Raw genomic sequence first — 11,825 nt, 5'->3', positions numbered from 1 at the left:
ATTATTACTTTTCACATTCGCTTTCCATTCTCTTTCCTTTCCCCTCAATCTCAGCCAAGACTGACTCCTACAAACTAGTGCAGTGGAGTAAAGAGGTGCCCAGAGAAAAGAGCACAAGAAGGGCTTGGCAAAAGCCCATTCTTATTTCTGGACAAACCAGCTGACAATGTACGTGCTATTGCTCTGTGTGTGTGTGTGTATGTGCCCATGAAAGGGTCATTTTTTTGTATTTGCACAAAAATAACTGTTTATCTCTTTCTCATATGATTTGAAAAGCATTCATTGTTTCAGTCAGATGGAAGGATTATGTTACTTGAATACTGGTATTTAATGTACATTATCACATTTATTACCATACCAAAACCAGATGTTTAAAATTTGAACTTGAAATTCCATAGTACGGATTGTGTTACCTTAGGGTTACCCTACCACCTAATGCTCAGCTGTATTTTGTTATGGCTTTAATAGAGCAATAATGTGTTTCCACAAGTCTTAGTCTGGTATTAGATGACATGTGGGCTAATTTTGGTGGGTTGAGCAGACTGGCAGGGGGTTATACAAACCAGAACAATTTGCTTTCCCAACAATTAGAAAATATGTGAAAAATTATTGCTAATAGTCAAGGCCTCTCTCTCTCTCTCTTTTGCTCTCACTTTTGCTGTCTCTCCTTTTCTCTCCCTTTCTCTCTTTCATTCTTTATCTTTCACTCCTTTATTTAAAACTCATTGTCATTTTAACTGTCTCCAAATGTCCCTCAAACTTCTTCCAGAAACAGAATCTACCTCTAATTACTAACTTCTTATCTCAACAAAAGCTATTTGAAACTTTTTCTCTTATTTGATTTCCTTACTTTGCTTCTATACGGATCAAACAAGCAAGCTCAGAAAACTGATAACATTTCCGATTTTCGAAATTATAATCAATGCAATTTAGATAAGGTAAGAAAAAAAAGAAATAAAAGCCTGTGTGGAACTCAGCCAATGATTCATCTATCTGCATTAATAGGTTCCAGCAATGGTACTACAGGCACGGAAAACCACGCCAGTTTGCCACTGCACTTAGCAAGCACATGAGCTTAAAAATAAACTTTGACAATGCAGATCTCTTTGTCCTTTCGGGAATGGAAAGCATTATGTACTTCAAAGCATAGTAAGCCTGATTTGAAAATATAGTTGGGATATTGTTACTGTGGCAATTGGGAGGGTCTTTAGACTGCACACAGGACATGGATGTTTCGTGTGTAAACAGTACTTGAGCCACGAACTAGTGAGGATAAATGACGCTGGCAACTTTGATATGTTCATTCATAAGGAAGAAACTTCTGTCTCTGAAGTTCTCTGGAACAACTGGGATATAGTTTCTCATTTTAATCAGGAAATTTCTTCCTGAAACAAACTGCAAAAGCAGAGAATTTGAGTAGCACATTTCACTTGCATACAGCAGCGTTTGTTCATTTTGAGTGTTTTTGGACAGGAAATCGATCTACAGGGTAACATTCACACAGAAAAGGAAACAGTATGGGACGATGGCTTGTTAGTACAAGTGACTCTGTTTTGGAAGTTACGGACAAGAAACCTTGGAGGAAGAACGGCTTTAAAGATCAAAAGCATGATGACTCCTGATGAAAACATCACCAAATGATGAACCCACGAGCAAAAAGGAACTTCTACTGTAAGTATTTTTGCAATAATCAAGTATCTTATTTGTTTTCAAAATTTCTGGAGTATGCTGAGTAGATTTCTAAGCAAGTATTTGATGTAGGGAGTCTTCATTATAGACAAGACTATAATTAAACTCATTGGGTGGTTCCAACAGAGGGCTAGTTACTGGAATTTTTTCCATGACCTTGCAACACTGAAATAAATTGCCTGTTAATTTGGGCATGTTTTATACAATAGGCATGTTATATCAGGCTTTTATTGTGTGATGTGTTACTTTTGGCAATGCAAAATTGGTCAACATGTGTATCTGTAAATTCCATTGCATTTGGATTCTGATAATTTATGTTTATTTTGGTTTCATGTTGTGGTCAATCTTGTAATCAATTTGCTCTTATATAGATCCACACATATTATTTGTAATTTACATAGAGAGAATATTAGCTATTTCTTGAGTGAATCTTATTTGTACAGTAGGGAAGAGATGGCTTAGAATCTTGGAAATGGGGAAGGAAAGGTATAAGTTTAAACTGAATCTTGGGAACTAAAGCTTACATTCTTTTTACATTTCCATAGTTTATTTGGCAAGCAGTTTTGTTTGAAATTACTTAGATGTATCTATATGAGATTCCTCACCTCAGAGGAATATTGTTATGATCTTAGAAATGTGAATAAATCTCATCAAAAGCATAACCCTATGTAAGTACTAAATATAGTAAAGTCCATCTCCAATGCTTGGAATATAGTATATACTTAATAAATATTTTTGAATGCTCAATAAATGCTGGTGCTGGGTAATGCATATCCTGATTGTACAGCAATTATTTCATATTAGGATTTTATTTTATAAAATTATCCATGAATGTGATTGAATTCTGTTTAAGACGAACTATATAATAATGGGGTTACACTGTATTGCTTTTTTCAATAAGGAAGTTCTTTAAATATAAAATTTCTAATTAATTGCTATATTTGGTTGTTTTTCTTTTGAAATACAAAAGATTTTGTTCTATGTACTGTTTACTTGAAAAGGTGTCACAAAGTTTTGGGAGCAATTTGACATGTAAAATGTTAATAATTAGATATCAGCACATTTCAGATTAGTGTGTAATGTCCAGGTGCTGGTTGGTGGCACTGGGACGTGGAATTACCACTTTGGGAGCCCCTCTGCTGAGGGTCGATGATACTGGCCAAGTCCTCATGGGAGGGAGATAATTTTTCAGGTGTAAGGGGCATGAAAACGAACTTAGAAGTAAGGGATAAAGAAACTCTTTGTGTCAAATTGAGTGTTTCTGGAGTGACAAGACGAGCAAAAGATGTGGGGAAAGGAATTGAGTAGGAGAGAATTGGAGAGGTAAGGTAAAGTCATTCTAGATGTCATCTCCATCATATATGATGCCAGATAACACCGTTCTAGTACTCTCATTTTTTTCTAGATCACTTAGTATGGACGCTTGCTAAACTGAACACATGTACTTCTGCTACCACAAGTAGGAAACAAGAATGCTGACAATGTGATTTTTTTGTATCTGATTAAAAGTGGTGGTGAGATTTTTTGGGGGGATGGGTAGAAACTGTCATAAACTGCAACCAAGCAACAATGATCGTTAAGGTAAAATTCTTTTGAATAATCCTATATAACATTGGATATAAGCTTAACATTTGAATATGATTCAATTATGTATATAACAATAGATTAGCTTAAATTTTCCAGTTAACAGTTCAGTGTATTTATAGGTAAATTAAGCTACACAAATCCATCAGAATGTAAATCTAATTAAAAGAAGACATTCTACAGGAATAGCTTAGAAGTTCTTTTAAGAATTTGAAGGTGGGTTGATATCATCTACATGAACACGTTTTCAGGCTAAAATCATCTGGATTTATTATGCAAAATTCTGGGACCCCAATCAAGAAATGATGCAACATTACAGAAGTCCTAAGTCTTTTTTTTTTTTTTATTACTATGAAAGCCAAGTAATAATGTATGGTAGAATGATTACAATTTTGAGGATTATCTTCAAAAAGACTGTAGGTTTAGAAACAACCCCCCGACCCTAGGCAGGATTAGGATGTAGTTACTAATGACAAATGATAATTTGAATTTACATGGCATGTTATAATTTTTTAGTATTAGTTTAAAAATTAGTTGTTTGACATCAAAAGTTCTATAGACAGAGCCATCCAAAGATTTGTTGTATCCAAGAGGAGTGAACTCGCTGCTAGTGTGGTGGCATGTCGTAGCGGAGGTGGCTCAGCAAGGAGGAAAAGGCAAGGATTTTGAGTCAGTCAAATGAGTTCTGGAATTCCACATCCCCCACTTGTAAACTGTGTGACCTTAGGCAAGTTACCTAACTGCTAAGTCTCTGGTCCTCCATATATTAAACGGGGTTAATAATTCTTCTTTCTTTGACTTTTTGTGAAGATGAAATGAGATAATTTATGTCAGCAGCCTGGTATGTAGTAAGCGTGTAATAAAACAATTAAAGAACACAGGGTTTAGGGACCTTCCTAGCTTTGAGATCCTAGTAATTCTAGCTTTTTTTTAGATTATTAATATTTATTGTTTTAGAGATGGGGTCTCGCTTTGTTGCCCAGGCTGGAATGCAGTGGTCTGATCATAGCTTACTGTAGCCTTGAACTCCTGGCCTCAAATGATCCTCCCACCTTGGCCTTCCAAAGTGCTGGGATTATAGGTGTGAGCCATCACACCCGGCCTTTAGCTGTTTAATGTAACCTAAATTCCTCAACTGTGCTAAATACTATCCAAAGATGCAACTCAATAGAAATGTCTGTTCTCCACCTAATGGGCTCCTAGTATAAGAACATTGTAAAGCAAAGCTACAAGTGCGGTGAAAGAATAAGGTCCTCAGAATGCATGAGTTGAAAGTAATGAAGGGTTTTTGTTTGTTTTAGATGTGTTAGGTGATCTAAATCAATTTGGTTGACCATTCTATAGTCCTTGATGATTAAGACAGTGGAAACACTGGATTGGTCACTGATTTATTTCCCCTTTCATCTTTTGCATATAACCCGTGTTTAATTATTTCAGAAAATTCACTGTAGCCGATAAAGTCATTCTCAGCAGAAAGGACTTTTTGAAAGTTTAAGGGTTAAAAATGTTCATCTTTAAGGTGTTTCCTATTGTATCTTTCTATGGTGCCTGCAAAAATCAAAATTTCATGTTGGTGGTGTATTTTGATGATTTCGTTTATTGTTCTCATTTATTCCGAGCACATGTGCAAAGCACTGGGGTAGGTAGAGCCACCATTTTCAGACTGCTGCTTAAACTGGCTTAAGCAATGTTTACACATCTCAGATCTGAAAAAACAGTCTAGCTGTTAGATTTGCTATCTGGAAAATCACCATGTATTTGGGGGAGTGTCAGTAGTAGCTATTAGAGAAAATATTATCTTGCATTTACATACTGGCATTTCTTTTTTTGAAACATGTCCACATATGTTTGAAGTAGAGAGGAAAGTAGAGAGGGAAGCTACATTCACTTCATTTGTTGCATAATGTGTGTAATAAACACAGAAATGAAGCACCATTGTCTAATGAGAAAGTTGGATATGAAGTAATGAGACTTTGCATCTAGTATAATTTGTTTAATGATTTTATGACCATCTCTGATTTTTATCCAGAAATACATGATTCATCTGCTTCTCTTATGCTTTAATAGGGATCTTAAACTTGAGCTCTAATTAACACTTACTTCGTGTTGTGTCATCCACAGAAGCCCAACCAATCTGGCACAACAAAGATATAGTTAACTGGGTTCAACCCCAGGCAGGTGTGCAGAAAAACCTGAGTATGTGGAATTTTCTGTCTTCTCTACCATCAGTATATCCCAGACACTTCAAGAGAGTGAAGGTGTTCATCTTCATTCATTAAGATTTTTTGTTTTACAAAACAGTCAATACCACAAATGTGCTCTTGGCTACCTTCCCTGGCTGCTGAGATGACATGGCCTTGGACAACTCTATTTTGTGTGTTTTGTGTGTGTGTCTTAAATTAACGGTGTCAGTATGAGCTAAAATGCTGCCCTATTGCTCCTCAAAGGTGGTAAACTACCTCTTATAAGTGTAGATTTTAAGGCTTGGGGCATAGTTTTATCTGTTGATTTTAGTCTAGTAATCAGATGTCTTCTTTGGTATGACCGAAGGTTTTAGCCAGGCGCAAGAGAAAAATAGAAAACTACAAAGCAGTAGAGTCCAGCTACCTCCCACAAGTTAACAACCAGGTGATTTAGAAGAGAAATAGGTTGAATCTTTCATATCAGTAGCTTTCTGTATGTAATATCCCTTTAGTTCAGTTTCTAATTTTCTTTTCTTTTAAAAGGTTAACATTACATGTCTGTACAATGCTTTTGATTGGTGGCTTTTCACGAAAATGTAGGCTTAAAGAGGAAATCATGGAACAGAGGGCTCAGATGCATTTTGAATTTCATGAAATGAATCTTAAAGAAGACCTTGCTCTGCATGTGCATAGCTCAGACCCTATTATCCAGCATTACAAAGTTCATTCTAATCCCCCTATCCATTGCTTATTTGTACCATTTTTCTCTGACAGTGAGAAACCTGGCTTCCATTATCTACAATTTATTTACGTATGTGTTCAACTCTAGTATATATATAGCTTCAGAACTGCTGACTAGTAAGAAACAAATTCACCAACTAGAGTTAGTATTAGTATGTGTGTAAAAATAATTGTGTCTCTGTACTTACAGTATTCAGTATAGACACAGTTTTCTAAAGTTAAGTCAATGACTTTTTCCTACACCCCTTTCAGTGATATTATGTCATACATTTGCAATACAGTTAGACTCATTTGTCACAGTCTGCAAACCATCTTGTCAATCCCTAACATCTTGGTTGATGTTTAAAAATTTGCTTACAGTAGAGTTTACTTTTTGTATTGTGCAGGTAAATAGGAATCTACCACCCCAGTGCCATGCAGAATTGTTCTATCACCCTGCAAATTCCTCTATGTAGTTACTTTGTCATCAACTTCTTTTCCGTCTCCCAATTTCTGGAATCCATTCATCTGTCTCCCCTTCCTATAATTTTACCTTTTCCATAATGTCATATGATTGAAATCTTACGTAAGTAGTCTTTCGGTCTGGCTTTTTTCACCTAGCAAAGTGGACTTAAGATTCACCCATGTCTTTGCATGAATCACCTAGGTAGTATCCATTGTATAGATGCACCAAGGTTTGTTTATCAATTCACCTGTTGATTGACATCTTGGTTGTTGCCAATTTTTGATGATAATGAAGAAAGCTGCTATAAATATTGGTGTGCAGGTTTTTTTTATGAATATACGTTTTCGGTTCACTTGTGCGAATACTTAGAAGTGGAATTGCTGGTTTCTATGGTTAAGTACATCTTTAACTTTATCAGAAAATATTGAACTACTTTGCAACCTGGCTGTACATTGCATTTCCAGCAGCAGTGAAGGAGAGTTTCTATTGCTCTGCATCTTCGTCAGCATTTGGTATTGTGGTTTTTGATTGGTTTTCAAGAGTTATTTATATATTCTGGACACTAGTCCTTTGTCAGACACATGCATAGCAAATTTTTTTCCTAGTTCACTGCCTGTCTATTCATGTTCTTAACAATGTCTTTTGATAAGCAGAAGGTGCTTATTTTCATGAATTCCAATTTTTAATTTTTTATGGTTAGTGCTCTCTGTGAAATATGCAAGAAATCTTTGCCTGCTTCAAGTTTATAAAGACACTCTCCTATGCCTTTTTCTAGAAAATTTATAATTTTAGCTTTTACTTTTAAGTCTGTAATCCACCTCAAATTGACTTTTGTGTATCACCAGTGAGATAAACATCATGATTCATTTGTTTTCCATATGGATATCCAGTTATTCCAGCACCATTTATTGAAAAGACATTCCTTTTTGCGATTGAAATGCTTTGGGGCCTTTGCTGAAAAGCAGTCACCTATGTACGTGTAAGTCTATATCTGGACTATGTATTCTGTTCCATTGATCCATTTTTTTATCTTTACATCAATGACACACTATCTTAATAACAACTGCTTTATAGAAAGTTTTAAAACATTGGTGTAAGTCCTCCAACTTTTTTCTTCTTTTTCAACATTATTTTAGCTATTCTATATATTGTGTATTTTCAAAGAAATTTTAGAACTGGCTGGTAATTTCTTCAAAATACCTGTTTAGATTTTGAATTGAATATTCTTAACTCTCTAGATCAATTTGGGGAAAATTGAATCTTCTAGTCTTTGAACATATCATTACTCTCCATTTATTTAAGTCTTCTTTAATATCTATCAACAATGTTTTACAGTATTCAATGTACAGATTTTGCAACTATTAAATTTTTCCCTCAGTATTTCATGTTTTTTTGGTGTAATTGTATATGTTATTATTTCTCTAATTTCATTTTCCAGTTGTTTTTTGCTAATATATAGAATTCAACTAATTTTATGTTTTGACCTTGTATCCTTCAACCTTGATAAATTCACTTATTTATTCTAATATTTGCTTTGTAGATGCCTTAGTATTTACTGAATGGATGCCATCTGTGAGTAGAGATGTGTTTTATTTCTTCCTTGTCATTCTTAGTGCTTTTTATTCTTTTTCTTGCCTTATTGTACTTGCTAGGACTCCAGTTCAATATTGAAGTGGTACAAATGGATATCCTTATATAGCTTCTGATCTTAGAAGGCCAAAACATTCAATATTCAACATTTCATCATCAAATAGGCTATTAGCCACAGAGTTTTGGTGTTTCTTGTTTATTTTCTTTTTGTAACCAACTTTTATCAGGTTCAGAAAACTGCTGAAAGCTTTTTCTTTCTAATCATGAATGAGTATAGAATTTTGTGGAATGATTTTTCTATATTTACTGCAATAATCATATGATTTTTATTTTGTCCTTTATTATTTTAATGTGGTGATTTATTCTGATTTTCAAATGTTGAGCCAACCTTATGGTCCTGTGATAAACTCTGATTGGTTGTGATGGATTGACCTTATTGTGTAATTCTGCATTGGTGTTATTAATATTTTGTTAAGGATTTCTACGTCTAAGTTCATCAGGGATATTCGTTTGTCATTTTCTTTTTGCATAATGTCATTGTCAGATTTTGAGATAGGATTATATTGACCTCATAAGATATATTAAAAAGTATTCCCTTCTCCACCATTTTCTGAAAGAGTTATGTATATTATTCCTTATTTAAATGTTTGATAGAATTCACCCATGAAGTTACCTGAGCTTAGATGTTTCTTTGTGGGGAGGTTTTAAATTATGAATTCAATTTAACAGTTGATAATTAATATTAATATAATAAATATATTAATATGATTAATATTAAGATCATCTATTTTTTCTGTCAGTTTTGATAATTTGTATTATTCAGGGAATCTATCAATTTTATCTGTTATCAAATGTATTGGCATTACTCTTTTAAAAATATGCCCATATTATCTTTTTAAGACTTGTAGAATCTATAGTGGTCTCTTTTATTCCTGATAATGGTCATCTGTGTTTTCTCTCTTTTTCTTGAAACATACTCATGGTGGTGGAAGATAGCAAAGTAGGTTGTCAGTCCTTTTCCAAGACACAAAGAAGAACCTTCTAGCTCCTTGTAGAAGCTAATAAACTTGGGGGCGGGATAGGGTGGAGAAAATTCAGTCCACCTGTTTATCTCTTCTTCAATTCCTTAGAGACTAGAGACCCTGTGTGTCATCAGGGACATTATAGACTCACGGACCAGCTCCAGGGGTTTAAGGCTCTCTGAAGGCAAGCCTTCTCTAGGATCCTCCTCATTCCATTCCTTGCCTTAGGGCTCGTCGACGTTGCCCTCAAAGTTTTAATCAGATCCCACATGAAGGAGGTTCACAACTCTTTTGTTCATGTCCTCTAAGCTTATCTTGCCCGCTGGTTCCAACAGCTGTTAGGCTTTCAGGCAATAGATGACTGCAGTAAGAGTTGACAGTTAATAGAGATGGGGTGGGTTCAGGTCATAGTCCTTTCCATTTCAGCATCCAAACTTTTAAAATTTAAGTTTGTGAGCATTATCTAGAAAGTTCTATCCAAAGATTCACGCAATATTTGTAGTATTGCCGACAAGCTCTGGAATCGCTTCTTGTTTTTACTCTCCATGCATCTCATTAATATGGTCCCAATTGATTTGCAAAGGAACAGAAAAACTAATTCAATTGTTTGCACTCTTAGAACAGGAAACCCTTTTCCTTTGTTCTTTCATAAATTTTAAAGAAATGTTCTTATTAACAGTGACTAATCAAGAGGCATGGTTATCTAAAATTCTCTCTCAGTTTGACCCTTCTTTAAACATCACTGAAACCACTGAAAAATACTTTATTCTAAGCACTTCTGCTTTTCGAATGCCACTTTTTTTGCTTCTATTTCTCTTCTCTCTTTGTGATAAGGTCGTTTACATAAAAATGAAATCTTAAGATGGTTTATCAATATGTTATGATCATTTTCACCTGCAGCAGAGAATATTCTCACATCTTTTGTTGTTGCCATGGCAGCAATTATGCTATCAAAAGAAGAGAATTAAGATTTCAGTTAGGATAGAAATTAGGTTGGGTAGATAATGTTGAAGAAAAGATGCTTACTATTTATACCCTAAGGAAAACAAAATACAAATCAGTAAGTAATTAGTCATTTTGCTTTAAGAATATCTATAAGAATGTGAAATCAAATTTGCAGCCATTTGTGTGCATTTTGCCCAGACAGTAAAGCTAACAAGAGTGTCATTCTGTGCTCTGACTGGTCTACAATCTTTGTCAATTGCATTGACCTAAAAATTTGCATTGACTCTACCTGAATATACTTATCTTTTAATGAGCTAACCCATAACTGACACTGTAGTTCTTCCAGCAAGGTAGGGCAATTCCATCTGTTCATAAAACTTCTCACTTAAAAAAAAAATTAATCTTGATCAGCCATTTATTATGGAAGTCACAGTTATGTAATCACGTCCTTAGTGTCTCTGAGACTTGGGAGATTCTTTTTTCCAGTTTTCCAGTAAAGCGCATCCATTGTTATGTTTCCATTATCTTCCAAGCTAGAAATGAGTAATTGTCAAATAATATAGTATTAGATATTGACAAGAAGTAATTTGAAGGTAAACTATTTTGTAAAGTGATAGAGGAACTCACTTTAAATGCAAAGGTAATCACAAAATTTAACCTGGAGAGGAGGCAGAGTAGGGAATACTTATGACCAGAATATTTTAAAAATCATTGTCAGAAACCAAACACAAGTCTACTTAATGGACTTTAAAAAATTTTCTCTTTTTAAGTTCCTTTGCTACAAGTTCTTTTTATCTTTTAGACTGTGGCTAGTTCAGTACTTGGATCTTTGCCATTACGTAACTTTCTTTCTAATATTTTTGTATTTACCCTCTGAAGAATTCATCTGCTCTGCACATCCTGAGAGATGGGTGCTTTGGGCAGAGGAGGGATGAATAAAGGCATTTTTTTCTCATCATTTTCTTGCCTTCCAGAGAAGTTGATTTTCTTCAGTGAATTGCAATTAACTAGGGGCTGAGCAATCTGGCAATGCTACGGTGCAGAATATTATGGAATGCCATTCTGTAGATGTTTTTAGAAATGGGGGGAAGGATAAGCATGGTATAATGGAAGGAGCTATGGGTTGAGGGTTTAATAGATTTCAGTTTCTGTGCTAAGTAGTTTACATTACATTACAATAATGTAGTGGTCACAGGCTTTTGTGCTGGGCAGTCTGGGGTTGGGTCTGAATTCTCTACTTAGTGTTTGTTATGGGATGTTAGGCAAGTTATTTGACATATCTCTGCACCTTATGCCCTTATCTAATAAGAAATTAATAATTTATCAACCTCAGAGGCTTGTTGCAAGGCACATAGTGAGTACTATATAACACTCGATATTATATTTAATTCTTAAAATAAGCCTATAAGGAAAGAATTATTATTATTCCCATTCTAAAGATGACAAAACAGATGATTAGGGAGGTTACAAAACTTGTCCAAGGTCACACTCCTAGTTCCGTGGCAAGATGGAATCTGAACCTAGGCCTGTTTGACTTTAAAGTCATTGTTCATTATGGCTCATACCAAATGTGGCTCTGCTTCTAAGTAACTCTGTGCTATTAGGAGAGATATTAATAGTTAATCC

General features: G+C 34.8%; 1 protein-coding gene across 1 annotated transcript in view; it reads left to right on the top strand.

The window, feature by feature from the left end:
• Window positions 1–1,566: 1,566 nt before the first annotated feature.
• The window catches only part of KCNK2 (potassium channel, two pore domain subfamily K, member 2), a 275,176-nt gene continuing 264,917 nt past the window's right edge, over window positions 1,567–11,825 (top strand). The window contains exon 1 of the mRNA XM_012638318.1: window positions 1,567–1,671. Within this exon, the coding sequence (XP_012493772.1) occupies window positions 1,638–1,671 (34 nt within the window). The 5' untranslated portion in view covers window positions 1,567–1,637. The remainder of the gene's footprint in view (window positions 1,672–11,825) is intronic.

The sequence above is a fragment of the Propithecus coquereli genome, unplaced genomic scaffold (genome assembly GCF_000956105.1).
Source record: "Propithecus coquereli isolate 6110/MARCELLA unplaced genomic scaffold, Pcoq_1.0 Scaffold129, whole genome shotgun sequence".
Lineage (NCBI taxonomy): Eukaryota > Metazoa > Chordata > Mammalia > Primates > Indriidae > Propithecus > Propithecus coquereli.
This window is presented reverse-complemented; position numbering and strand designations above follow the sequence as displayed.